Source organism: Mustela nigripes, chromosome 14 (assembly GCF_022355385.1).
Source record: "Mustela nigripes isolate SB6536 chromosome 14, MUSNIG.SB6536, whole genome shotgun sequence".
Taxonomy (NCBI): domain Eukaryota; kingdom Metazoa; phylum Chordata; class Mammalia; order Carnivora; family Mustelidae; genus Mustela; species Mustela nigripes.
Window position 1 is genome coordinate 133,530 of NC_081570.1, and position 27,009 is coordinate 160,538.

Sequence of the window (27,009 nt, forward strand, 5' to 3'; positions counted from 1 at the left end):
TCAGACTCTGACTGAGGCCAGGAAGGACAGGCTGCCTGCTGGCTCCCCTTCCCCCAAGCCAGGCCCTACGGCCCACCCCACTGTGGGCCAGTCTTGCCCCCATGTGAGCCTCTGAAAGCGAGACAATCTTTGTCAGCCCCCACCGCACCCCAGACTCACACGGGTCCCTAGGCTGACCCCTCCCACAGCCTGGAGGCTTTATCCCCTTCGTCCTGCAGAGTCTTCCCGTGCTGCTGTGGCCGCAGCAGATGGCGCCCGTGTGCTTGGGCATGTGAGCGTTGCCTGGCGTTCGACCCCTGGCACTGTCCCCGGGGCCCTTGCTGAGCCAAGGGATGTGGATCCTGGGGGACTGCAGTAACAAGTCAGTGGGGAAATGTGTGAACCACCTGACTTGCCATACCAAGCGTCTGGGCTCTGAGCCAAACCCTGCCCCAAGAAGATAAAAAGTCAGACCCTGCCCCGGGTGCTCCTGGTCCAGGGCGGCGCCCTGGGGAGCTGCCGGCACTCCGCGTGGTGTGGGCAGTGCCAAGGTCCAGTGAGCTGAGGTAGGGGATGGAGGCACCCCTGAAGGTGAGGCTGACCTGAGGCCAGGGTCTCCTGAGGGGCCCTGCTGCTCTGGGTCCACTGCAGTGTGAAGTGAAGGAAACTTGCCCTTTATTGGTTTTTCCTGCAAAGTTTGAGGAGGTTTGAAGACCTCCGCTGTGGGTGCTGGGGGACCCTGGCAGGATGGTAACCCTGTGTGGGATATGGCCCTAGGGTGCTTGGCCACAGGATGGAAAGGAGTCAAAGCCGATGGGCCTCATGGAACGTGACCCTGGCTGGTGGCAGGCGGCTGCTGGGGCTGAGGAAGTGGGAGGGGGCAGGAGGTTGGGGGGAGTGTGGAGCAACCTCCTGACCAGGAACTGGGGGGAGCTCTCGGGATGTGTGTGTGACACAACTGGACGCAGCATAGGATGGAGGGGCCCGCTGGAGGCTTGGCGGGAGTTGAGCACCAAGGTGTCCCTTTGTGCCCTGGGGTGGTGTCGCTGCACTAGAAGGGCTTGTGCCGGGGGAGAGGGGCTGTGCTCAGTGCTTGTCTCCAGACGTGGACTAAGATGAGACCTCCAAGTGACCGGGGTGGCACGGGTGGCTGTCTGGCTGAAAGGGGGAGCTGCTGACCACATGGGCGGATACCCCTCCCGAGGCCTGAGCGCAGCGTGTAAGTCTGAGGGAGTGGGCAGCCATGTGTCTGTTGTGTGTGGGCCTGTGGGTAGATGAGTGTGACTGAGCATGGATGGCGTGGGGGGCAGTGGTGCAATTAAGGTCTTTCAGCAGGGCTGGGGAGTTGGTCAGCAGCCCTTGGAAGGAACTGACCAGAAGGGGTCCTGGGCTGGGGTGGGTGGGTCCTGACCCCAAGGAGAAGAGGGATCCTCTGTGCCTTGGGGGCCAAGCTTCCTCTTTCTGTCTCTCCAGAAAGGGCAGACCCAGAGGGACAGCCAGAGGTCACTGCAGGGCCTCGAAGGCCTGGGACCAGGTCCAGGCTAGTCCAAGAGGCCAGACGTGGTAGGGGTGGTGGTAGCGCTTAGGGGTCCCTCCCCAAAGGACTGTGGGCAGTGGCGGCATGGGGGTGCGGGGGAACGAAGGGTTAGTCCTAGAGATGGCCACCTATCGGATTCCGGCTGCGGAGGGTGGGCGTGACCGGTGTGGATGATGGGGACGGTGCACGACCCTGGCCTTACCCCCAGGCCGGCAGGAGCTAGGAAAGGGGCGTCCTCAGGCGGCAGACGTGGAGAGGCCTGACTTGGAGCGGGGCCCCCCCCCCCCGCGCCCCGGCCCGGCTGTGACGTCACGGCCCGGCCGCTCGCTGGTGGCCTCCGGGGGGCGCTCCAGGCCCGCGGGACCCGGCCCCAAGGCCCGCGACTATTTACATAATGATGCTCGACCAGGAGCTCATTTGCATGTTCCGCTCTCCGTCCCCAAGGGGAGGCGGGCAGGACGCGGGCGGTTTGAGGTGTTGCGGGCAGTTCCCGGGTGCGGGTGGGCCTGACTCGCCACCCCCTCCTCCTCCTCCGCCCTCGGTGCTGGACCCGGCGCGCTCACCACCTGTGTGCGCACCTGGGGCCCCTCCCCCACAGGCCACCGCCAGGGCGGGGCCGGCGCGGGCACCTACGGGGGCGCGCGCACACGAGCGCGCGCACACCGCAGCCGCCCATGGAGTCCTGCACGCGGGCGCGAGCCCCCCTGCGGGGAGCCGGCGTGACCCTCCCGGCCCGCGCCGCGGCCTCGGCCGCCGACCCGCTCCCTCCCGCCCGGCTCCGCAGCGGGGGGCGCCGCAGGGGACCCGCCCCGCCCCTGACCCCGCCCCGCCCCTTCTCCCTCCGCCCACCCCGCCCCCAGCCCCCCCCCCCCCCCCCCGCCCCTGCTGCTGCCCCCGCCTGCGCCCGCGTCCCCTTTTGTGCCGCCGCCCTGCCGTCCTCTTCCGCCCGGTCCCCTGCGCCGCGAGCCCCGACTCCCCGCGGACGGCGGGGTCCCCGGGGGCGGCTTCCTTTGTCTCGGCTCCCGCCCTCCTTCCGCGGCGCCCCTCGCCCCTCGCTCACCGCCTCAGCCCCGGCGAGGGCGACGCGAGCTGGCGCTGCTCGGCCGGAGGCGGGAGCCGAGGCGCGGCCCTCCGAGGCCCTTTCTTCTCCGCTCGCCGGCGCGCGCCTCCTGCTCGCCGGCGTCGCCGCTCCCGTCTCGGCCGGGGCTGCAGACCCTCGCGCCCGGCACCGCGCCGCCGGGGCCCCTCGGGCCGGCGCCTCCCGGGAAGCCGGCCGGGCGGGGACGCGGGCTCCGGGAAGACCGAGCGCGGCCGGAGCCTTGCGGACGGCTGCCGGCTCCCGCGGCTACCGGCTGGTGGACGCCAGGGCTGGCCGCGGGCCGGTCCCAGCTTCTCTTCCTTCGGAGAACCCTGCCCACCGCCCGTGATGAGCCTCGAGGGCCACGGCGGGGTCCCGCGGCTCTCCGGGCAGGGACCGCACTGAACTTGGAGCGCACGGCTGCTGTCAGCTGCCCCGGGGGTCCCAGCATGGGGGGAGTTGCCCCGGAGAGGCCCAAGGGCGCCCCTTGAGGAGCCCCCACACCCTGAGCGTGGGGACTGAGAACCCAGGGCCATGCCTCCGCTGCCTCTGGAGCGGGACCCGCGGCAGCAGCGCGGGGTCTCCCTGCTGGTGCGCTATTTCATGATCCCCTGCAACGTCTGCCTGATCCTGCTGGCCACTTCCACGCTGGGCTTCGCTGTCCTGCTTTTCCTCAACAACTGTACGTGGTTGCGGGCATGGCCACCCCGGGCCAGGCTCGTGTGAGCCTCCTGCTGGCTTGGGTGGCTTGCCTCCGCCACCGGGCCGACTGGGGGATAGGCAGGGTCACACAGAGGCTACTGGCGGAGACGGGACTCACAGGAGCCACCTGAATCTTCTGAGACAGGATGGGCCGTTTTTGGGATCCCTTGGCCCCATGAAGCTTCTCCGTGGGCTCGTGGGGGCCTGAGCTGCAGAGACAACCTGCTCTGGGAGGCAGGAGCCGCTGCAGGCACTGCACTGGGAGCTTTGGCCCGGCCTGGGGCTGGGCTCAGCTGGGGCGGGGGGCGTGGCTGCCCACAGCGCTGTTGTTGGGGCCCCCAGGTGCCGGGTCCCGAGCCTACAGCTGGAAGGCAGAGGAGAGCAAGGACCTCTGCTTCGACCCCCCACAGGCTTTGGCCAGTCCTCGGGGCTCAGAATGGAGCCAGGGAAGGGAGGGGGTGGGTGCTAGTACAGGGGGGAGGTCTGGGAGGGCAGAGGTGGCCCCTCCAGACTGGGCAAAGGGACAGGCTATGGGAAGGCCTGCTCAGAGAGAACTAACTCAGATATTTGGGTTCTTTTCCAGACAAACCTGGGACCCACTTCACACCAGCGTCCCCGGTGCCTCTGGATGGTGAGTTGAGTGGGGGCCTCAGTTGGTGACAGGCTGTACTTGGGAGACAGAGCCTGGGGTGGGGCAGTAGCACTCTTTGGGGTCAGGGCCCATTGCTGGGGTAGGCACACCAGACGTATTAGGTGTATTTGGAGCAGAGAGGGGGAGACAGGCCTGAACCTAAGGGCACAGACACTCTGCAGCCTCCTCAGAGAGGAGGCTGGATGACGGACCCTGGGTCCTTCCTGGAATGTCCACAGTAGTGGGCAAGTAGAGGGCGTGTGGGGTCCCTGGGCCTGGGCCTGGCCCTGTGTTGGCCATGGACCAACACACACAAGCATGGCTCCAACTGCTTTGGGCCTTGGCCTTCTTGGCCAAAACACTGGGACTAAGTCCGGGGGTCTGCAAGCTGTAAGATAGGTCAGACAGTGTGTTCGGGTGAGGAGCGGGGGGTCAGGAAAGACCAGCGACCAAGGAGGGTTTGGAGAGCCCGTCCCTGGACTGAACAGCCTGGGGTTAGCTTTCTTGACCCTCCCTGAGGGGCCTGCTAGTCTGTGGGCCACCGTAATTAAGGTAATGTGAGGGGGCAGGGGGTGAAGCCATTAGGGCCACAGGAAAGGGCAGCTTGGGGTTCTCGCCTTGGGAGGGGACAGTGAGAGCTTCCAGGTTTGTGCTCAGTGCCTGGGTCCCCTGCTGGGTGGGTACCTGCCCGAGTTCACTGAAGTCCCTTATCGAAGGCAGTCCGTATATGGGATAGGGGCTCCAGTGGGCTGGGAGCTGGCGACCAGACTGAGTCTCCCACAGGCTGCGGGCGAGAGGCGTGGGGCTGTCTGGGTTTAAACACCGTCCTCAGGCTCCTCTCCCGAAGCTGAAAGCCTGGTGCATCTCCTTTGCTTGACACACACCCCGGTCTTTCCTACAGAGGCTCGCGCGGGCCCCCATACCCACATCCTGATGCTGCAGCACACTTGGGGACAGCTCCATGCCATGGCTGTCACCCTCCCTCGTAGGCATACACACTGTGTACTTGTGGCCATGGGCAGGGCTCAGGACACCCATTCCATCCCCCAGCTCACCCGAGACCAGGAGGGGAGGTAAACATACCCACTCCACCCGGTGGCTTTAAAAAGCCACTGCCGCCTCCAGCCTGGCGCAGGGCACGGGCCCCGGGCACGCAGGGAGCAAGACCGCACAGGGGAGCCTAGTGGCCAGAGAGCCTCCGTGGGCGTGGGAGCTGGGCAGCTGAGCCCTGGCAGAGCGCAGGGCTCACGGGCACATGGGTGCTCTCTGTGCGTTTGTGAGGGCAGCTTACATGATGAGGAAGGGCTTGGACAGGTGTGGGGCTAGTGTTTCTGGTCTCCTGCCCCCAGTGCCTTGCCTTGCAGTCTGCCTTCCATACGTCCGACCCAGTGCCCTGGGCTTACTTTCCGTAGGTTAGCTGTTGTCAACGTCACCGCCCTCCCCTAGTTACTGTTCTGCGGGGGACAAAGCAGAACCCTGGGCTGCGGAGGGAGAAGGCAGGTCTCAGTGGGCAAGGGACATGCTAGTCATCCAGGAGTGGATGTCCTTGTCCGAGGGGCTGGGGTCTGGGGAGGGGTCTGGCCGGACCGAGGTGAGAAGAGGGGGAGACAGGCCTGAACCCAAGGGCACAGACACTCTGCAGCCAGCTCTGGAGCCTGAAGTTGAATGAGAGAAGGACCGAGTTTTTGGCCATGGGCTCAGAACTCTGGGGAGACCTTGGTCAGCAGGTCCCATTGAAGCCAGTCAGAGCAGTCAGCTGGACATCAGCAAGTGCCTGTGAGCTTGGCCCGGGGGTCCTGAGGGCCTTGGCGAGGAGGAGGAGGAGAAAGTGCTAGGGGAGAGTGGTGGGAAGAGGCCTCGCAGCCTTTGAGCTGGGCTTGAGCCAGGAGGGGAGGCCAGTGAAGCGATGGTTCTCCTTCCTGCCCTTATAGTAAGGGCAGCTGGAGCGTGCCCTGGGGTCCTGCAGGTCCCGCAGAGTGAGCCTCACGATAACCCTGGGAAGTAGGTCCCACTGTCCCCATTCACAGCAAGAGGTGCGCAGGCGTGATAACTTGCCCAGTCTCGGGGCCGGTGACGCAGCGGCGGTCGTGGGGCTCTGGGGTCCGCAGGGTGGGGCACACAGGTGCGACTGTGGGGTCGCCGTGGCAACCGCTAGCTCCAGCCCCTTTTGGGGCCCTGGCCTCCCCAGAAGAGAGGTGCTTTCTCCCTCCTGCCCTACTTCCGGAGCCTGCTGGGAGGTGACGGTGGGGCACCCCACCCACCCTGTCCACCATAACCATTGTTAGGCCCAATGAAACATAGACATAGAGGCCGGCACCTGGGACAGGCCTGCACACCTGGGGTCGCCGTCGGGGCAGGAGTTCTGAGCACTGGAGTGAGCCTGCCTCTCTTCAGGAGGGGCCGTCCCTGACAGCTCGGGTTTCACGACTCAGGTCCCTCACCGTGGCGGTCAGGGCAGCCACTTCCTTGGGATGTGCTGGCACTTTGTCACCAGAGAGTCAGGAACTAAAATGTTGAAAGAGGAAAAGGACAGGTCAGCAGAGGCCCTGTGCTCAGCCTCCTGGAGGAGGTCGCTGGGGAGTGAGGTAGGGCCGCAGGCCGGGGGGGGGGGGGGGGGGGGACAGGGAGTGAAGGGGGGGATGGTAGATGGGGAGGTGCAGGCCTGTGAGTGCCCGAGGGGCCTCAGAGAGGGGCCCCACCGGCTTTCCTCTGGGAAGACCTAGGAGGGCTGGAGGACCAGGAACCTTCCAGAAGGCCACATCAAGAAAGCCACAGCTGAGGGACCTGGGGGAGGGCAGAAGTGAGGGGCCAGGCAGAGAAAGGCCCAGGAGGCCCGGCCACACAGAAGAGCTGTGGGAAGAAAAGAGGAACATGGAGGGAGGCCTGGGTTAGGGTGCCCAGGAGGGGCGCAGAGCCAGAGGTGGAGCCTGTGGCCTGACTCCGAGCCTGTCTACTCTTCAGCAGTCTGACCTCAGAGCAGAGGTGGGGGTGCTGGGGCTGCTGTTGGGGCCGGAGCAGCTCCCAGGAGGGGGCCAGGGCTATGAGGGTCTAGGTCACGAGTCAGCCGAGGGCCTTTGATTCTGGTGTGAGGAGAGGGTGGGCTCCTGAGCAAGGTGGGGCCGATTCCCTGCCGTGGAGCTGGTCTGGGGGTTTGTGTCTCGCACTGCCTCATGTGGGGCTCCCGGTGATGGGGGTCATAGCTCCCTGGTGCTACTGGAAGGTCTGGGAGGTGCCGCCCGTCCACAGCTGAGAAGCTTCTACCCCAGGGAAAAGCTTTGGGGTGGGTGGGGTTTGAGAGGGGAAGGGCCAGGCCCCGTCAGGGTACATGGGCGTGTGTGGACGTGGGGTGTGTGTTCCAGTCAGCACCCAGCCCAGAATGTGTGGACACGCATGGCACGGGCGGAGGTGTCTGTGGGGGTTCTGAACAAATACACTGAGTGCATCTTGAGGTCTCCACAGGCATGTGGACACTGCAGGTGTGCATGGGTGCCCCGGGCCAGGGCAGAAGGTGTGCACAGGGCAGCAGACCTGGGGGCAGGGCTCTGACCGTTGCTTCTCCTGCCCTGCCCCCAGTGTGCCGAGGAATGTTGTGCGGCTTTGGCGCCGTGTGCGAGCCCAGTGCAGAGGGCTCAGGCCGAGCGTCCTGCGTGTGCAAGAAGAGCGCCTGTCCCGCGGTGGTGGCGCCCGTGTGCGGCTCCGACGCCTCCACCTACAGCAACGAGTGTGAGCTGCAGCGTGCCCAGTGCAGTCAGCAGCGCCGCATCCGCCTGCTCAGCCGCGGGCCCTGCGGTGAGTGTGCGTCCCAGGCCGGCTCCCTGGAGGTGGCAGGGACGTCTTCGGGACACCCAGGGCTTAGCCATAGGCCCTGTGGTGAGTGCCCGCCTCGGGTGGGCTCCCTGGAGGCCATGGCGATGGCCTCGTGAACCAGCACCCCCCCCCCCAACCGCCGCAGGGTCCCGGGATCCCTGCGCCAACGTGACCTGCAGCTTCGGCAGCACCTGTGTGCGCTCAGCAGATGGGCAGACAGCCTCGTGCCTGTGCCCCACCACCTGCCAGGGGCCCCCCGACGGCCCGGTGTGCGGCAGCGACGGTGCCGACTACCCCAGCCAGTGCCGCCTCCTGCGCCATGCGTGCGCCCGCCAGGAGAACATCTTCAAGAAGTTCGATGGCCCTTGCGGTGAGCCCCGTCCCTGAGCGCGAGGCCTGCCTTCTGCATGCGCGCGCCCACGCTCTGACCTGTGCCTTCCCGCCTTCTAGACCCCTGCCAGGGCGCCCGCAGCGACCCGAGCCGCGTCTGCCGCGTGAACCCACGCACGCGGCGCCCGGAGCTGCTCCTGCGGCCAGAGAGCTGTCCTCCCCGGCGAGAGCCCGTGTGCGGGGATGACGGTGTCACCTACGACAACGAGTGCGTCATGGGCCGCACAGGAGCGGCCCGTGGTCTCCTCCTCCAGAAAGTGCGCTCTGGCCAGTGCCAGCCTCAAGGTGGGGAGACCTGGGGGAGGCCCAGCCTGGCCCCTCCGTGTGCCCTCTGGCCCTGCCTGTCCTCACCCGCTGCTGCACCCCTCCCTGGTGCCCACTAGCCACCCCTACGCCCGTGGATCCCTTGCACATCCGGAGGTGGGGGCTGACGTGGCCCCCCGGGCTGTCTGATCTCCTTTCTTCACGCCCCAGACCGGTGCCCAGACGTGTGCAGGTTCGGTGCCGTGTGCTTGTCCCGCCGGGGCCGCCCCCGCTGCTCCTGCGACCGTGTCGTCTGTGACGGGGCTTACAGACCCGTGTGTGCACGCGACGGGCACACGTATGACAGCGACTGCCGGCGCCAGCAGGCTGAGTGTCGGCAGCAGCGCCTCATCCCTGCCAAGCACCAGGGCCCGTGCGGTGAGCAGCAGGGGTGCGGCCCACACTGAGAGCGGGCGGGTCCCGTGTTGGTCCCCGGGGCCTGTCATCACCTACCATCTCCATCCCGAGTCATGCTCCTCCTGGGGTCCTGGGGGAGGCCCGGCGGGGCTGGCGTCTGTCAGTGGGCTCTGGGTCAGGGGGTTCTGCGGGGGGGGGGGGGGGGGGCCGGGCGCCCCGGGGGGGGGGGGTAGGTGGGCAGAGGCAGGCCTCTTGGGTCAGGCTCCCTCGTGCTCCCGTGAGGCCATCGTGCCCCGTCCCCCTGCAGACCCCCGGGGGCCCCCACTGTGGGGACACCAGTGCTCCCGCAGAGGCAGAGTCTCTGGCTCCGTGCGGGGGTGGGGGCGAGCAGCAGGCGGTGGAGACGGCGTTATCCTGCGTCCGCGGGGGGCTGCTGTGGCTCTGCCGACCCCCCACTGTGTCCGTCGGTCGGTCTGTCTGTCTGTCCACTCTCTCTCTCCGCCTCGGTATTTTCTTCTCGGTCCTTTCCCTGTCTGCCCCGCCTCTTGTGTCTTCCAGCCTGACCTGCTGGCAGGATGACGTACGGCGCCTGCCGCCAGGAGCCCACAGCCCGAGGTCTGCCCCCGGCTCAGCAGGGGGGGTGGCTTGCTGCTGCCTGGCCTTGTGGTTCTCAGAGCAAGTGGACAGACACCTCCTCCCCTTTGTGGCCCTGGGTGTGACTGTGGGCTGCAGACACCCCTCCCCACGGAGGAGAGAGCCCCCCACCCCCGCACAGACGAGCGTCCCCAGGCTGCTGGTGGCTAGCAGTCAGTAGCTCAGGTGTCCGCATAAGCCTGGCCCTCCCCCCACCCACCATGGGCAGTCAGGGAGCTCCTGTGTCTTGGGGGCAGCCCTCCCCATACTCCAGCAGGGGGCTGAGGCTGTTTGGGTCTGCGTCCCTGTCTGCATCTGTCCTGTGTCTGTCCCTGTCTCTGCTGTGTCCCGAGCGTCTGGCTCTTCTCCCCGTGCACTCTCCCTCCACTCTCCCCACCCTGGGAGCAGGTCTGCTGCGTGGAGCTGGGGGCTTTGTGCGGGAGCCCGGGGGAGCAGGAGGACCTCACTGGCTGCCCGTGCTCTCCCCAGATCAACCCCTGTCCCCGTGCCTTGGGGTGCACTGCCCATTTGGGGCATCATGTGTTGTGAAGAACGGTGAAGCGGAGTGTGTGTGCCAGCAGGCGTGTCCGGGCATCTACGACCCCGTGTGTGGCACCGACGGGGTCACGTATGGCAGCACGTGTGAGCTGGAAGCCACGGCCTGCACCCTTGGACGGGAGATCCGTGTGGCTCGCCGAGGACCCTGTGGTCAGTGGTGGGCAGGTGAAGTTGGCTGGGAGTGGGGGGTGGGGCATGCCGGTTGCCGTGGTGATGGGGCCTCTTCCTCAGACCGCTGTGGGCAGTGCCGCTTCGGAGCTCTGTGCGAGGCTGAGACTGGGCGCTGCGTGTGCCCCTCCGAGTGCGTGGCCTTGGCGCAGCCTGTGTGCGGTTCCGACGGGCACACGTACGCGAGCGAGTGTGAGCTGCACGTCCACGCCTGCACACACCAGATCAGCCTGCATGTGGTCTCAGCAGGACACTGCCGTGAGTGGGGCTGTGGGGGCGGGCAGGCTGGGGTCTGGGGTGCCCCTCCGCCGGGCTGACCCCTGCCCGGTCCCGCCCGTGCAGAGACCTGCGGAGACGAGGTGTGTGCTTTCGGGGCGGTGTGCTTGGCGGGGCGATGTGTGTGCCCCCAGTGTGAGCAGCCCCCACCTGGTCCCGTGTGCGGCAGCGACGGTGTCACCTATGACAGTGCATGTCATCTCCGAGAGGCCGCCTGTCAGCAGCAGACCCAGATCGAGGAGGCCCGGGCGGGGCCCTGTGAGCAGGGTAGGCGCAGGGACCGACCTGCCTGGGCTGCCACATGTGGGCCTCCAACAGGCCGCGCGGGTGACCCAGCTCCTCCCCGCAGCGGAGTGCGGCTCTGGAGGCTCTGGCTCTGGGGAGGACGGCGAGTGTGAGCAGGAGCTTTGCCGGCAGCACGGCGGCGTCTGGGACGAGGACTCGGAAGATGGGCCCTGCGTCTGCGACTTCAGCTGCCACAGCGTCCTGAGGAGCCCGGTGAGGCCCCCCACCCCCCCACCCCGGCTCTGGGCGGGCAGCAGGCGGCTGGCTGTGGCCACCCCACCCACGCCAACACCACCCCTCCAGGTCTGCGGCTCAGACGGGGTCACTTACGGCACCGAGTGTGAGCTGAAGAAGGCCAGGTGCGAGGCGCAGCGAGCACTGTATGTCACGGCTCAGGGCGCCTGCCGCGGTGAGTGGACCCGCAGGACCCGGCAGGCGTGTGTGCGTCTGTGCCGGGGCCTTTGTGTTCCCAGCTGTGTGCGCGCAGGTGTGCAGTGCGTGTCCGTGTGGACACTGCGTGAGGGGCACGGAGGCACAGAGTGTTCGGGGGTGCGACAGTGAGCGTTCGTCTGTGTGTGTGGGTGTTAAGTGCCACGTAGTCAGCGGTCCTGCCCTGAGAACCCGCCGTCTGCGCCCGGGCGGGGCTCCGTGGGGGGGGGGGGGGAGGCCTCCCCGCTGCAGTGGGGAGACGGGCAGGGCTCCGGTAAATACGTTTACTGTGTTTTCACGTGTGCACAAGTGCCTGTGTGTGTGTAGACTTACGTGCGCACAGGTGTGTGTCCGCGTGTGTGTGTTGGATGTGTGCAGTGTGGGAGGAACGTGGCCACGTGTGCATGTGCATGTGCGTTTGTGAAAACATGCAAGCCTAAGCAGGCTCGGTTCTGGCTGTGGGTCTGTGCGTGGCGGCACGTCCCTGACCTTCGGGTGTCCTGCGTGCTTTCGGTGCTGTGCATACAGGTGGGTTTGTGTAAGTGGCGTGGCTTCCTCACCTGTGACCCGAGCTCCAGGCACCCAGGCCCTGGTGGCAGGTGGCTTCCGGAGGGCTGAGTGGGGGCGGCCGAGGAGACCGAGGTGCTGTGGCCAGGCCCACAGTGGACACGTGGCCATGCCTGCCATCTGAGCCCTCTGCCTCTCCCTGCAGGCCTCACCTGGGCCCCGCTGCCCCCCGCGGCCCCCCCCCACTGCACCCAGACTCCCTACGGCTGCTGCCAGGACAACGCCACAGCGGCCCGGGGTGTGGGCCTGGCTGGCTGCCCCAGTGAGTACGCCTGCCCAGCCCCACCCCAGAGCTGCGCGGGGCCACAGAGCCACGGCGACCACAGCCTGCCCTGGCCTTGCAGGTTCCTGCCACTGCAACCCACATGGCTCCTACGGTGGCACCTGTGACCCAGCCACGGGTCAGTGCTCCTGCCGCCCGGGTGTTGGGGGCCTCAAGTGTGACCGCTGTGAGCCCGGCTTCTGGAACTTCCGTGGCATCGTCACTGACGGCCGGAGCGGCTGCACCCGTGAGTGACGGGCAGTGGTCAGTCCCCAGCCAAGCGCTCCCACCTGTGTGTCCTGTCCCTGTGCTCCTCGCCTCACTGCTCAGACCCCGGCCTGACCCACACCAGGCAGGCACGGGGCCAGGCTCTGGCGCCAGTGAGGAGAGCAGGCGCAGACCTCGGGTTCCTTCCCCGGCCCTCAGCCTGCAGCTGTGACCCCCGGGGAGCCGTGCGGGACGACTGTGAGCAGATGACTGGGCTGTGCTCCTGTAAGCCTGGGGTGGCCGGACCCAAGTGCGGGCAGTGTCCAGATGGCCACGCCCTGGGCCCCGGTGGCTGCGAATCAGGTGAGGGCCAAGCCTGGCACTGACCTTGTCTCCCCGTGCCTGGGGTGGGGCCATCGTAGGGGCAAGGCCTCCTGAGCCGGCAGCATCTCCTGTGTCTGCCTCAGACTCCTTGGCACCCGAGACGTGTGCTGAGATGCACTGTGAGTTTGGGGCGTCCTGCGTGGAGGAAGCTGGCTCCGCCCGCTGCGTGTGCCCAACATCCACCTGTCCAGAGGCCAGTGCTACCAAGGTGAGGGCTGGGGCACGTAGAGGGCATGGGGGGCGGGGAGGGGCCTTCCATCGTAGCATCCTTGCCCTGTGCCATAGGTCTGCGGGTCAGATGGAGTGACCTACGGCAACGAATGCCAGCTGAGGACCATTGCCTGCCGCCAGGGCGTGGATATCTCCGTCCGGAGCCTCGGCCCGTGTCAGGGTAAGGCCCCACTCTCCGCCTCGAACGGACCGAGAAGGCCCGGCTCAGGGCTGACCGCCTGCCCTGGGCCTCTACTCAGACTCTGTTCCTCCCACAGAGTCTGTCGCTCTCGGTGGCCGCCCGACCCCTGTACCCGTGGCTGCGTCAGGGCCCAACCTGAGCATGGCACTGCCTTTCCCCCCGAGCACCCCATCCCTGGCGCCCACCAGGACCCCCCACAGCCAGCCCACTCCTCAGCCCTCGCCAGGACCTCGGACCACGGCCAGCATGCCCAGGACTACCACGAGGCCCATGCTGACCATGCCTCCCACAGCCTCCACTCCAGCAGCCAAGCTTGCCATGTCTGCCTTCGGCGAATCTGGCAGTGCTGACGGGAGCGGCGACGAGGGGCTGAGTGGTGACCTGGAGGCCAGTGGGGCTGGCTCAGGGGGTGAGCGCGGGCTCAAGGACGCAGGGGAATGGGGCCCGGGAGGGCTACCTCCAGGGCCAGGCTCAGACTGTACCTCCTCAGGACTCGAGCCCCCCGAAGGTGGCAGCGCTGTGACCCCTGGGCCACCCATGGAGAGGGCTTCTTGCTACAACTCCCCTTTGGGCTGCTGTTCGGATGGCAAGACACCCTCGCTGGACGCAGAGGGTTCCAACTGTCCCGGTGAGTGGATGGCCGGGGGCTGGGGTTCAGCGTGACCTGTGGCCGGACACGGCCAGGAATGCTGTCTCCCCTGCCAGGCAGGAGGCCTGCCCGCAGGTGGGCACTCAGGGTGTACGGTCTTCTGATTTGGGGACACACGTGTGCGTGGTCTTGGACGCAGCTCAGGCATGTACACGTGTGGTCTCGGCCCCCACACACATGTGGGTGCCCAGGACCCTGCAGCTAACGTGTCTTTCCTGTTGCAAGCCGGCCTGGAGCACTGCTCCAAGAAGTCCGCCCGGTAACTGGCGCCAGCCCCGCCCCCGAGACCCCACTAACCTCACGACCATCTGACTAACCTGCCCGCACCCCATGTGGCTTACTGCTGGGGTCCGCGCCCGTGGCCCACCCAGCAGCCCGGCTGGTCCCAGCAGGGCCTCACTGCCACCTCCCCCACAGCCACCAGGGCCTTCCAGGGTGTACTGGAACTCGAGGGGGTCGAGGGGCAGGAGCTGTTCTACACACCGGAGATGGCTGACCCCAAGTCGGAGCTCTTCGGGGAGACCGCTAGGAGCATCGAGAGCGCAGTACGTGCAGGGGCGCGGCCCTGCCCCGCTTCTAGCTTCCCTCCCAGGACGCACCCAGAGAGGTGCTGGAATAGGCGGCCGGACAGTCCGGCCTGGGCAGCTCCCCAGAGCCCTCCCCCACTGCCCACCCACAGCTGGACGACCTCTTCCGGAACTCCGACGTGAAGAAGGACTTCCGAAGCGTCCGCCTACGGGACCTGGGGCCCGGCAGCTCCGTCCGAGCCGTCGTGGACGTGCACTTTGACCCTGGTGAGGCCCCGTCCTGGCCCCTCCCAGGAGGTGGGCGGGTGTGCGTAGGGTTCTCCCATGCTCCTTGTCCCCTCCTTCTCAGCCACGACCTTTAGGGCATCCGACGTGGCCCAGGCCCTGCTCCGGCAGATACAGGCGTCCCGGCGCCGGTCCCTGGGGGTGAGGCGCCCGCTGCAGGAGCACGTGCGCTTCCTGGACTTCGGTGAGGGCCGCCGCCCACCCAACCCCTCCCCACTTCCCTGGGACCCTCCCCCTGCCGGCCCTCCCAGGGCTCTGCTCTCGGGGGTCCTGACGGTCCTTCTGCCCTCAGACTGGTTTCCTGCATTCTTCCTGGGAGCCACCACAGGAGCCACGGTGGCCACAGCCACGGCCAGAGCCACCACCATGGTCCACCTGCCTTCTGCTGTGACCCAGTGGGCCCTGTCCCCCAGTCACACCAGCCAGCCTGCTGACAGGACCACAGCCCTGCCCACCACACGCCAGCCACCCACCACTGCCCCCCGTCGCGTGCCTGGACGCCGGCCCTTGCCCTCAGGCACCCAGCAGCCGCTGAAGCCCTGTGACTCCCAGCCCTGCCTCCACGGGGGAACCTGCCAGGACCAGGGCCCTGGCGGCAGCTTCACGTGCAGCTGCCCAGAGGGCAGGAGGGGTGCCGTCTGTGAGAAGGGTAAAGACCACCCATGCTGGAGAGAGGCAGGGAGGCAGAGGGAGGGCTGGCAAGCGTTGGGGCCGGGCCAAGCCACAGGTGGGAGTTGGGGGCCAGGCCGAGGGGGCCCAGGTTGGGGTGATGGGGCTGGGGCCAGCCTGGGGACTCAGGGCTGGGGCAGAGCACCGAGGGGGCAGGGGTCCTCCGTGCCCCTCCAGTGGGTCCCTCCTTGCCTGCCAGCAGCACCGCACCCCTCTGCGCCAGCCTTCGGGGGCCACTCCTTCCTGGCCTTCCCCACCCTCCGTGCCTACCACACGCTGCGCCTGGCACTGGAGTTCCGGGCACTGGAGCCCCAGGGTTTGCTGCTGTACAACGGCAATGCCCAGGGCAAGGACTTCCTGGCGCTGACGTTGCTGGGGGGCCGGGTGCAGCTCCGGTGAGTGGACAGGGCAGCCCAGGTGGCCGGCGGGGAGGGGGCTGCTGGCAGGGATGGTCAGAGGGGAGCTGAGGGGGGGGGGGGGGGGGGGGCGGGAGGCTGAGGTGCAGCCGTGGTCCCCGCCTGAGGTTGCTGTCCTGAGTCCCTGCTCCCATTCCCCAGGTTTGACACTGGCTCGGGGCCCGCGGTCCTGACCAGCTCAGTGCCCGTGGAGCCCGGCCGCTGGCACCGCTTGGAGCTGTCTCGGCACTGGCGTCGGGGTACGCTCTCCGTGGATGGGGAGACCCCTGTTGTGGGCCATAGCCCCAGTGGTACTGATGGCCTCAACCTGGACACAGACCTCTTTGTGGGCGGCGTCCCGGCGGACCAGGCTTCCGTGTGAGCATCAGGGAGCGGGGGACACCCCTGACCCCAGGCCCCTGAGCTTGGTCCTGACCCTTGACTCCTGTGGTCAGCATGTAAGAGGCCCAAGCCACTTGCAGATAGCACAGTGGGGGAGCACGAGTGTGGATGAGGGCAGTGACCCTGATGTGATCCTGATCCCGATTCTGTCCCCTGGGCAGCATCCCTGAGCCTCAGGCTGTTGTGTGACCACCAAGGAGGGGCTGGGCTGCCCCGACCTTTAGTCCTGAGCCGTGACCCTCAACCCACTTCTTTTTTCAGTCCTGTTTGTGGGACTGGGCATCCTGAGAGCCCCAGAAGCATGGACGGGGATGGGGGCAGCCCTCATCCCGGCTGGCAGGGGAGCCAGTGGTACAGCTGGCTGGGGGAGAGGGTGTCTTGGTCTCTGGCCTCTGATGCCTACCCTCCTCCTGGCGGCAGGGTGCTCGAAAGGACCTCCATCCGTGTCGGCCTCAGGGGCTGCATCCGCCTCCTGGATGTGAACAACCAGCGGCTGGAGCTCAGCAGCTGGCAGGGGGCCGTGACCCGGAGCTCCGGTGTGGGCGCGTGTGGGGACCACCCGTGCCTGCCCAACCCCTGCCTCGGTGGGGCCCCGTGCCGAGCCCTGGAGGCTGGCATGTTCCACTGTCTGTGCCCCCCCGGCCGCTTTGGTGAGGCTGGAGCCTGGGCTGGGCGCGGGGTTGGGGGTCACGTCCGCGTGTCTGTCGGTGTGGGACCTCATGGTGTCTCATCACAGGCCCCACCTGCGGTGCTGACAAGAACCCCTGCGAGCCGAACCCCTGCCACGGGGCCGCCCCCTGCCGCGTGCTGCCGGACGGGGAGGCCACGTGCGAATGCCCCCAGGGGCGAGGGGGCACCACCTGCCAGACAGGTGTGGGCACTGGGCCATTGGTTCAGGGAGGGGTGGGGATGAGGACGGCGGGATTCGGCATTGGGGTGTGGGTTCTGGGTGGGGTTAGGGTCGGGGTTCTGGCTAGCGTTAGGGCTGGAGCTAGGCCTGGGGCTCACAGACCAGTGGAGGTGCAGGGAGCCCCAGGGGTCAAGGCCCAGCCCCGTGTGACTGCACTCCTGCCCTCCACAGCTTCTGAGCGGGATTATTCCCAGCCCTTCCTGCCTGACTTCAACGGCTTCTCCTACCTGGAGCTGAAAGCCTTGCACACCTTCGAGCGGGACCTGGGGTCAGTAGGACAGAAGGGGCGGATGAGGGGAAGGACCCCCCCAGCCCCTGCCCGGCCTGCAGGGTGAAGGGCCATTGAGATGCCCCCGCCTGTCGCTACCTGACCCCAGGGAGAAGATGGCTCTGGAGGTGGTGTTCCTGGCGCGTGGCCCCAGCGGTCTGCTCTTCTACAACGGGCAGAGGACAGACGGCAAGGGGGACTTCGTGTGCCTGGCGCTGCGGGACCGCTTCCTGGAGTTCCGCTATGACCTGGGCAAGGGGGCTGCCGTCATCAGGTGCGCCCTCACGCGCGGGCCTGGGACTGAGGCCGGGGACGCTTGGCAGTGTCCCCGCAGGCCCCTGGGTGGACGGACTGGCAGGGCCCAGAGCCTGCTCATGGTACCCCCTCCTCACCAGGAGCAAGGAGCCAGTGGCCCTGGACACCTGGACCAGGGTCTCACTGGAGCGCAGTGGCCGCAAGGGGGCCATGCGTGTCAGCGACGGGCCCCGCGTGCTGGGGGAGTCCCCGGTGAGTGTCCCCAAAGCCTGGGCCTCCCACCAGCTCCCCCCCACCTCCCTGCTCCCTCCCCTCCTGGGAGGCACAGCAGTCCCTGCCCCACAGCTGGCTCTCACAGAACTGTTTTCTCCCCCATCCGTCCTGGGCCTCTGTCTGTCTGCTCTCTGCCCCCACTGCTCTCTGGCTCTTGCTCTGCAACCCCCACCCTGCTCTTCGGACGCCAGAAATCCCGCAAGGTACTGGTCTCTGCTCTCCCCCTGCTCGTTCGTCTCCTAGAGTAGCTCCCGCCCCACTGAGTCTCCACACAGGCCACATCTGTGTGATTAACGTTGTGTTCTGGATACGCTGGCGGGTGACAGGGTTGGCCAGTGCGGGGGGGTGTGGGGGGCGTTGATCTGGGCCCCAGTGTCCTTGTCTCTGCCCCATGAGCAGCCCCCGCAGCCCCCTCACGCCCCTCACGCAGAACCTCCCCCCAGGTACCGCACACTGTCCTCAATTTGAAGGAGCCGCTCTATATTGGGGGGGCCCCTGACTTCAGCAAGCTGGCCCGCGCGGCCGCCGTGTCCTCCGGCTTCGACGGCGTCATCCAGCTGGTACATGGGGCAGGGGCGGTGCTCTGCAGTGGGAGGGGTGGTCGAGTCCCGAGGAAGGGCCCAACCCCGAGGGGTCTCTGTCCGGGGCGGAGGCTGCTGTGGAGGGAGGACAGCAGGCCAGACTACGCTGCTCTACCCCTCACCCCCCAGGTTTCCTCGAAAGGCCACCAGCTGCTGAACCGGGAGCACGTGGTGCGGTCCGTGGAGGTCTCATCTTTTGCCCACCACCCTTGTACCCAGGCCTCCGGCCACCCCTGCCTGCATGGGGCCTCCTGCCTCCCTCGGGAGGCCTCCTACGAGTGCCTGTGCCCTGGGGGCTTCTCGGGGCCTCACTGCGAGCAGGGTGAGATGGGTGAGCACAGCCTGGCCCCTGGCCGAGGCTGGGTGGGGGGCCCCGCCCGAGGCAGCCCTCACCCCGACTGTCTCTCAGGGCTGACTGAGAAGTCGGCAGGGGACGTGGACGCACTGGCCTTCGACGGACAGACCTACGTCGAGTACCTCAATGCCGTGACTGAGAGGTAACGTGCCACCTGGGCGCCGGGCGCCCCTGCCCTCTGCCGTCCGTCCGGTCCTGTGTGAGCCTGCTGTGCGGGGTGAGACGCGGGCCCTGCCACAGCCACCGACCACTCTGCGGCCAGCAGGGAAGGCCTGGCCTCGGCCCCGCAGCCGCCCGCTGCCCTCCTCCGCCCGCCCCCAACCTTCTCTTCTCTCACCACCTCTGTCTCTTTGTTTCCAAGCGAACTGACCAATGAGATCCCCGTGTAAGTAGCACCTGGGCCCCCACCACACCATCCTGCTCCCCCATTCTCAGCGCCTCCCCCGCAGTAGCCGACCCCCACCCCCACGGAGGGCCAGGCTTTCCCATCCCGGGGCAGGAGACTGAGCCTAGGAAGAGGGGCAGGTCATCCCCTGCATGCGCTGCAGCTCCCGCCCCGCCCTGAGGCACCACCATGGCGTGCGCGTGCACGTGTGTACGTGCATCAGAGCCCACACAGGTCTGGGCGTGTGCATGCAGGTGTGTCTGTGTGCATATGTGTCTGTACATGCACATGCGTGTTCAGACATCCGGGGGCCTCTCCCAGGCAGGGGAGCCCCGAGCCCTGCCTCTTGACCTCTGCCTTTGACCTGGGTCGTGCCCACTAGCCCTATGTGTGCACATGACATCGCCCAGGCTCTGCGTGGCCTGTGTCTCTTCTGTGGGTGCTTGCTCACACTCTCCATTGCCGAAAGGGGGACAGGGGGTGGGGCAGGGCTGCCAGGTACCCCCCCCCCCCGACCCTACACCACAGCCTGTCTGTCCCCTGCTCACCTGCTTCCCCTCTCTTCCGGCTTCTAAGTCCTGATGCTCCGGATTCCGGGGCCCTTCCCAGGTGAGCAGTGGCGCCCAGCCCCCGCTCTCTGTCTTCCTCCTTCCTCTGCCTGTGTGTCTGCCTGTCCGGTCCCCCTGCTGCCGTCCGTCTCGCGACCTGTGTGTCCCACGTGGGTGTGCGCCCGCATGCCCGTCCAGGCCCCCCGGGCTTCCTTGCAGCCGCCATCATGGCCCTGCCCTCCCGCCCCCTGCGCCCCGTCCCCGGCCACCCTCGGAGGCCCTGACGGTCTTTCCCCCGCAGCGAGAAGGCCTTGCAGACCAGCCACTTCGAGCTGAGCTTGCGCACGGAGGCCACACAGGGGCTGGTGCTGTGGAGCGGCAAGGCCACAGAGCGGGCCGACTACATCGCGCTGGCCATCGTGGACGGGCGCCTGCAGCTGGCCTACGACCTGGGCTCCCAGCCCGTGGTGCTGAGCTCTACCGTCCCCGTCAACACCAACCGCTGGTTGCGGGTCAGGGCGCACAGGTCAGAAGGAAGCCCGGGCCATGCCAAGAACAGCGGCGGGTGGCGCCTGGACTTGCCCAGCCCGGGCATGCCCGGTCACTCGTAGCCAGGGCCCAGGTTTGAGGTGGGGGCGGGGCTAAGTGCCCGACTTGAGGCCATTCCCAGGGCTGGGGGAGGGACAAGAGGACAAAGGAGAAGCACTTGTGGCCAGGGACTCCCTGATCTGGACAGGGAGTGCTTGGTCTGCCCAGATGCTGTCGACTGGGTCTGAGCCTGGCCACCCCTACAGCAAAGTGTAACCCGCGTGAGGACCCCGCTGCCCTAGCCACCAGGCACACTCCTGGGTATCCGTGCCCCCTCATTCTGATCCCCAGGCGGGACTTCCAGGAGAGAGGGATGTGGGGCTGAGGATCGGGGGGTGGCAGGTGTGCCCTCTGGAAGCAGCTGATGATGGCCTCACCCACCACACCCCCAGGGAGCAGAGGGAAGGTTCCCTTCAGGTGGGCAACGAGGCTCCCGTGACTGGCTCTTCCCCGCTGGGTGCCACGCAGCTAGACACAGACGGAGCCCTGTGGCTGGGTGAGTGTTCTGAGGGGGTCCAGGGGAGGGGTACCCCAGGCTCTGAGAATCAGGGATGTACCCCATCCCTGGGGCTGCAGACTGAGTGCTGCCTGAGTGCACCCGTCCCTGTCCACACACCAACTGGCCAGGGTACTTGTCCCCTCCTGTCTTAGGCCCTGCAGTTCCCGGGGCGACTGTGAGGCCGGGAGGCTGGAGCATGTCTCCTGGTCAGGGAGCCCCCCTCCCCCCAGGGTGCTGACAGGCCTTGGGTAACTCGGGGTCTCTTGAGTACCCATGGGTCTCTCTGCTGGCTGGTCCCCAGACTGCCCACGGTCACAACGGGGTGGCCTTCCTTCCGTCCTCCTGCAGGTGGCCTGGAGAAGCTGCCCACGGGCCAGGCCCTGCCCAAGGCCTACAGCACAGGCTTTGTGGGCTGCCTCCGGGACGTGGTGGTGGGTCGGCGCCCGCTGCAGCTGCTGGAAGACGCTGTCACCAAGCCGGGGCTCCGGCCCTGTGCTGCCCCGTGAGACACACCGCAGCCCGCCACGCACCCTGTTGTCATTATTTTCTATTTTTGTAAACTCATCAATTTTTTGATATGGTTTTCTTGCCTACGTGTTGGCCAGAGGGACTGCTGGGCCAGCTTCCCTACTGTCCAAGCAGAGAACCACAGATAAACTCTGTGTCACAAGACTTGCAGGGGGAGACAGCGCGGGCAGCATGGAGGCCTTGTGCTCCTCCACCTTGGGCCAATGCCTCTCACCCCTCTTGCTTTGCCTCCCCGATGTGTCCACCCGGGCTGGGCCTGTGTCCCCAGCGCAGACAAGCAAGCTGGGGCTTGAGGGGGCCTTTCCTCCCCACAAGCCCTAGGAGGCCTTCCTGGGTCCCCACTTGAGGTGTCCCTCCTGCATGTGCCGTAGGCCAGGGCAAGCTTCGAGCCCAGCCCGGCCCCTCCCAGGCCTCCCGTGCCAATACTGTGACTTGGAACCAATGTTACATTACTGTTGGGGCTACTGTACTCTCCGTTCAATCATGTCCACTAAGCCCAGAGTGCTGGAGAACAGAGGCCAGGCCAGACCTGGTCAGGGCACCTGGGCCCTTAGCTAGCCCTGCCTGTGTCCCCAGCCGGCTTGGACCTAGCTGTGTCCCCTCCCTGACACCGCCCATCTCATTAGGCGTTCTGAGAGGGAGCAGGGCTGCTCTGTGGTGTGGGCGATGTCCACTGCCTGCTTGCTTGGGCAGCTGGCATCCCCCTCTCAAGGATGGATGTCTGGGCCTGACCACCAACCTTTATGCGTTGCTTTTGGTTGACACCTGGGGTGACAGGGCCATCACCCTTCCTGTCCTGGCCCAAGGGCAGCTGAGCACTCTCCCTCCGGATCTGGTGCAAGGGGTGTCCAAGACCAAGGCCAAGAGGTGGGCGTAGAGGCAGCAGAGAAAACTGCAATATTGTGCCCCATCCCACCTGCCCCTCCCCACACACCCTGCCGTCCTGTGGGGTGGCACCCCTCACCCTCCCACAGCTGGGAATGGGCCACTGAGCCCAGAGGCTGGAGCGAGCCTCATATGTCATGTCACTAACTCCAGTCTGTGTCTGTGTGTGTGTCCGTCACCGTAAATAAAGTCTAAACACTTTACAAGAGGTGCAGGCATCTGTCCACATCAAACACCATCCCTGGGCTCTGCGGGGCTCAGGGACCGCCCACCGGGCTCCCTCCCGCAGCTCCTTGTTCAGGTTTGTGACACAGCACAGGCGCCAAGCTCCCTTAGGGTGCTCTGGATAAGAAAAGGGCCTTGCCCTGAGGTGTGTAGGGCTGCTTTTCGCAGCATGCACCCTGTCAGGCATGGGGTGGGGCCGTGGAGGCCAGCATACCAGGTGGCCGTGGAGGTGACTGGCCTCAGGCCACTCAGGCCGCAGGCCCGGAGCGCACATATACATGTGCTTGTTTGCGCGTCATCTACATCGGTGTGAAGAGTGAGCAGATTGTACTGACTGAGGTCAGCGGGGTTGGGGGGCAGGGTAGGTGGGGGGTAGGGGGGCTGGGGGTCCAGCCAGGGTGCATGGGGGGCCGGGCAGGCGGCCCTTCTCATTGCCCAGGTGGAAGGGCAACCCTTGGCTCTGCTGGGAGACCCCAAGCAGGAAGCCCTGAGAGGGGTTGTTGGCCCCAGGGAGCTGTGACCAACCAGTCCCACAGCAGCTGTGAGCCTCTAACGAGGAACGGGAAAAAGGGAGAGTTGAGTGGCTTCCTTTCTGGAACTCCTGGCTTTTATAAAGGGTAACTCTGGTGTTTTGTTTTGTTGTTAACAGAAAAAAAAGCAGAAAATGAATATAAGAAAACAAATACCCACCCCCTGCGGGGCGGGGTTGGGGGGGGTGACCTGTTAGACCCTGGGCTTGCACATTTTCATCCATTCTTCTTTAACTTGTTTGTTGGAGATGTGTGTGGAATGGATGCCCTGTGCCAGTCAGCTGTCGGGCCCTGGGGCTGGGGGTTGGGGCCTAAACCCCAAGGGGCTGAGGAGGGACAAACAGGTGGTGATACAGGGCATAAGGAGCAGGCCCAGCCCGAGGAAACCCTAGCGCTCAGATCCAGACCTGAGGGTAAGCAAGTTGCTGGAGACCGGGTATGAAGGCCTGAGGTGGGCAGGAGGGGGTCCTCACATCCTTACATCAGTGCAAGGGCCCTGCCGCTGAACGGAAGGCGCCCTGCGGGGAAAGGGAAGGCAGACCTGGCCCGGACAGCTGGACGCCCCGGGTGCAGGACAGGCCAGCAGGGTGGTAGGACCAGGCGAAGACAGGCAGGACAGATCCTGTGGGGCCGGGCCGGGGGATGGGGCAGTGGTGGGTGGGTACAACCCGAATGCACCTGGAGGGGCTGGGCTTGAGGAGCGAAGAGCTAACTGGACAGAGACCAGGAGGCCTGTCGCACCGGACAGAGGGGATGCTGAACATGAGGGAGCAGGTGGGCTGTTCTGGGACCCTCTCAAGGGGAGAAGAGGCTCTCACACTGGGAAGTCAAGGGGAAGGTGGGTGGGGGCCAGAAGTGTCTGGGAGTTGATGCTTCCAGAGGGAGGGGCTCTCAGGACAATCCCTGCGGAGCCTCAGCGCCCACGGGTGGGTAGGTGAGGTGGCCCCGCTGAGCAGGAAGGGGAGCCCTGACCAGCTCTCCCGCAGCGCTGGGCGGGGGATCTGGGCTCCAGGCTGGGAAGCTGCGGGCTTGGAGAAGCTTCCCTGCTTGGTGCACTGCTCCTGAGAGCAGCTGGACAGGAGAGGGCCCGGAAGCCCCTCCCAGGGCATCTCAAGGTTGGGAGCCCAGATGAATTAAGTGCCGCTCCCCAGCAAGGGGCTTGTGAAAGGTGGTTCGGCCCCCGGGGGGACAGGAACCCAGCAGATGAGGGGCAGCTGGAGCTGGAGCAAAGCATCACTTAGGAAGGGAGGAGACTGTCTAGTGGGGAGGAAAGGCGGGAAGCCCCCAAGGCGGGAAGAGTAAGAGGTGGTCCACTGGCCTTCACGCTGGAACAGCCACCCCCGCCCGCTCCACCCTTCAGGGGCCTCCTCCTCTAGCTCCGACCACCCCCACCTCCCCGGGAGAGCCCCGCCCCGCCCCGCCCCGCCCCCTCCCGTGAAGGAGGCGATGCGGGAAAGGCCTGCGGGCTCTGGGACTCAGGGGCGGTGGGACTGAAGCGTTTACCACGGTTACGCGCCGCTGGGCGCAGGCGGCTGGCCAGGCTGGGGCTCGCTGGGTCCCGCCCGCCCCGCGCCCTCGCCCTGCGCGCCCGGGACGCCCGCGTGGATCCCCTGGTTCTCAAGTTCGACGCCCTCGAACACTGTCGACTCCGTCCCAAATCCTACGCGGAGGCGGCCTATGGACACTGCGCCTTTAAGGGAGCCCCGGGACGGGCCCTGGGTGGGCGGGGCCCTCGGGCGGGGCCTTCTCGAAGTGGCCGGAGGGCGCGGCCGCCTGGACCCGCCAGGCGCCCTGCGCGGAGCAGACATGACCTCGTGCAGGTGAGCCAGGGCCGCTAGGGGGCTGGACTCCGCGACCCCTGGAGATGGGCTTCGGGCCCGACGGGCACCGACGGGTAGTGCCGAGACCTGCTCCCGGGCCTGACCTCCTGGCACAGAACTCTCTCCACGGCCAAGGCACGAGGCCAGGGTCCCAGGCCCACAAGGGCGGGCCTCACCCAAGCAGTTGAAAGGGACCCTTTCTAATGGGGGTGGGGGGTGGCCTGGGTGAAGGTCAGATGTACCCTGATCCCAAGGAACAGAATTAGCCCTGCAGGTGGCGGGTGGCAGTGGTTGGAGTCTAGCATGGGCAGCAGGTGTCAAGAGAAAGTCAGACCCTCCCACTCTCCCTCCCCTGGACTCCTTGCCCTGCTCCAGGCTCCCTTCTGGCCACTGGATTTGGGTTCTGCCGGGTGCAGGTAACCCTTGCTTCCCTAGGACTCCTCAGGGCAGGAGCTCTGAGGGTCCTGCAGGGTCTAGTCTCCTCTGCTCTAGTCTTGGCCCCCTGACCGTACCTAATGACAAAGACCAGCCCTCTCTAGATGGTCTCATCTTTCCTCCAGACCCTCTTAAGGGCCAGGTTTAGGGGACAAACTCCCTGGTAGGGACCCGAGAGCCAGGCAGCTGCAGGTCAAGCCAGCTTCCTGCCTCCATGCAGAGGGAAAGTGGGAAGAGTGACAGGAACTGGGCCCTGGGCCAGGGCCTGGGAACTGGGCCTTCATGCCCTTTCTGCTGGATCCCTGCTCTGTGGGTACGTGTGCGCACGCGTGTGAGCGCGGACTCAGCCATGCAGGTGTGGGACACATCACTGGGGGCTTGGTGAGGCAGGAGGTCACAGGAGGGGTCATGCTATGACCCTGAGCAACTTCCTAGATAGGCGAGGGGTGGACAAGGTCTGATTTTCAGGGTCCCCAGGGTGTCTCTGGACCTAAGGAGCAAGTTCCTTAGCCCCAGGCAGAGACCCCTGCCTCCCCCCATCTCCCACCAGCAGCACCTCGGTGATGAGGGTCCCAGGATCCCTAGGAAGAATGTCATGAGGAAGCAACTAGGCACAGTGGCCTCCATCAAGGTCATGGGCCTTCTGAGCTCAGAGAGAGTGGAAATCAGTTGGATCTCAGGAACTTGTCTGTGATAATAGCCCAAATTCAGGGAGGAGCGGGTTTTGAGATCTGGTTGGAATGACCCTCAGACTCTCTTCAGCCTCACTCTGAATTGTCCCCCAGGCAAGTTCTGGTGCCAGAGAAGGCCCTGTCATGTGCATTTGACCGTGCTCCAGCCTGGGAAAGCCCCGGGTGGGGCTCTGACCGCTCTGGCCAGCCCCTCTCTGCCCCACCCTGTGCTGACCGTCTGAACTGTCACTGCTCTGGCCCACATCCCTCTGAGGTCTGGACAGTGAGGTCTGTCCCCCGTGTCCACCCCTACCTCGTGTCCCCTTCCTGTGGCCCTGTGGTTGGTGGGTCAATGGGCATGTCTATCGGCACTGCTCACCCGGGGGCCTCCGGCACTGTGGGGCAGGGCCAGATGCAGGTGCCTGATACTGATGCCTGGGAGGGGGCTGGGCCCCATGGTGGGGCGGTGGGCATGCAGAGCCCCCTTGGGCTCGCCCGCCGTTCCAAGGGTCGGAGAGGAAGGTATATCTCTGGTTAATTTGGTTCTGTATAGACGGGGTAGAACTCGGTTTGGTTTCCTCTTGTACCAGAAGGGTCAGGGCCTGCGGCCGGGGGCAGGAAAATGGAGAAGGACACTGTCTGCGCTCCGGGGTCCCCAGGCCTGGAACCCTTCCCCACTGGACTGCGGATTCCCCATAACAACAGTGTCTGCCCTGCTGGAGAGTCCAGCCCCAGTATCACCAGTGTAGGCGGTGACAGGCCATTCCTATGTCTCCCAGGGTCCCAGGTTTGGGGCAAGGCCACACAGAGAGCTAGTCCAGCCAGTGGCCAGTACAGGTTTAGGCTGGTTCGGTTAGGTAGGCTGGGCTGTTCCTGGGCTCCTGAGCACAGCCCAGGTTCAGTTGGGCCTTGAAGGGCCCAGGCCTTGAGACCCGCCAGAAGCCCAGTATGCCTCATTCACCCTACCTGCCTTCCTTCCCTGGTACTGCAAGACCATGTCGCCAAGGCTGAGCTGAGTCACGGACCCAGCACAGAGCCGGGAGCTCTCTGGCACCAAGGGGACCCTGGGCCCTGGCACAGAGGCGTACGGGGATTGGAGATGAGGACCTGGAGCCCCCCTACCTCCTCCCACCCCCTTGGCCACAGCAGCAAGGCTCCCTGGTCTGCCATGCGCCCAGCTGCATGTCAGGCCTGGCTGGGGGATGGGAGGCCCTGCGTCCGCCCGGGATTCAGGAGGGCAGTGGTGCGAGTGGCGGCAGCCTCACGGGGGCCCCACCCCTGGAGATTTCCACCTGATAGACCCAGTGGCAATTTGTGGGGAGGAGAGGGGACGGGAAGTACGGTTGAGAGTCCCTGAAAGG

The 27,009-nt window shown here is 66.3% G+C and overlaps 1 protein-coding gene across 11 annotated transcripts in view; it reads left to right on the forward strand.

Moving 5' to 3' along the window:
• Positions 1-22,173, forward strand: part of AGRN (agrin) — a 33,045-nt gene extending 10,872 nt beyond the window's left edge. The window contains exons 1-38 of one of the 11 annotated variants that reach the window (XM_059375883.1): positions 2,777-3,276; positions 3,880-3,927; positions 7,501-7,716; positions 7,880-8,104; positions 8,185-8,409; positions 8,599-8,805; positions 9,907-10,125; positions 10,207-10,401; positions 10,486-10,686; positions 10,769-10,917; positions 11,008-11,113; positions 11,846-11,962; positions 12,045-12,209; positions 12,389-12,532; positions 12,637-12,761; positions 12,839-12,944; positions 13,042-13,374; positions 13,456-13,593; positions 14,032-14,159; positions 14,294-14,408; positions 14,491-14,610; positions 14,719-15,075; positions 15,295-15,490; positions 15,653-15,868; positions 16,313-16,542; positions 16,629-16,763; positions 16,974-17,070; positions 17,180-17,344; positions 17,466-17,577; positions 17,790-17,801; positions 18,042-18,158; positions 18,309-18,510; positions 18,589-18,676; positions 18,896-18,919; positions 19,496-19,528; positions 19,769-19,993; positions 20,448-20,551; positions 20,903-22,173. In XM_059375883.1, coding sequence (XP_059231866.1) covers positions 3,129-3,276; positions 3,880-3,927; positions 7,501-7,716; positions 7,880-8,104; positions 8,185-8,409; positions 8,599-8,805; positions 9,907-10,125; positions 10,207-10,401; positions 10,486-10,686; positions 10,769-10,917; positions 11,008-11,113; positions 11,846-11,962; positions 12,045-12,209; positions 12,389-12,532; positions 12,637-12,761; positions 12,839-12,944; positions 13,042-13,374; positions 13,456-13,593; positions 14,032-14,159; positions 14,294-14,408; positions 14,491-14,610; positions 14,719-15,075; positions 15,295-15,490; positions 15,653-15,868; positions 16,313-16,542; positions 16,629-16,763; positions 16,974-17,070; positions 17,180-17,344; positions 17,466-17,577; positions 17,790-17,801; positions 18,042-18,158; positions 18,309-18,510; positions 18,589-18,676; positions 18,896-18,919; positions 19,496-19,528; positions 19,769-19,993; positions 20,448-20,551; positions 20,903-21,060 — 5,901 coding nt within the window. In that variant the 5' untranslated portion in view covers positions 2,777-3,128 and the 3' untranslated portion in view covers positions 21,061-22,173. Of the gene's footprint in view, positions 1-2,776; positions 3,277-3,879; positions 3,928-7,500; positions 7,717-7,879; positions 8,105-8,184; positions 8,410-8,598; positions 8,806-9,906; positions 10,126-10,206; positions 10,402-10,485; positions 10,687-10,768; positions 10,918-11,007; positions 11,114-11,845; positions 11,963-12,044; positions 12,210-12,388; positions 12,533-12,636; positions 12,762-12,838; positions 12,945-13,041; positions 13,375-13,455; positions 13,594-14,031; positions 14,160-14,293; positions 14,409-14,490; positions 14,611-14,718; positions 15,076-15,294; positions 15,491-15,652; positions 15,869-16,312; positions 16,543-16,628; positions 16,764-16,973; positions 17,071-17,179; positions 17,345-17,465; positions 17,578-17,789; positions 17,802-18,041; positions 18,159-18,308; positions 18,511-18,588; positions 18,677-18,895; positions 18,920-19,495; positions 19,529-19,768; positions 19,994-20,447; positions 20,552-20,902 lie in introns of those variants that run through there. The other 10 variants (XM_059375884.1, XM_059375874.1, XM_059375876.1 and 7 more) reach the window with 10 other exon arrangements.
• The last annotated feature ends 4,836 nt before the right edge of the window (positions 22,174-27,009 follow it).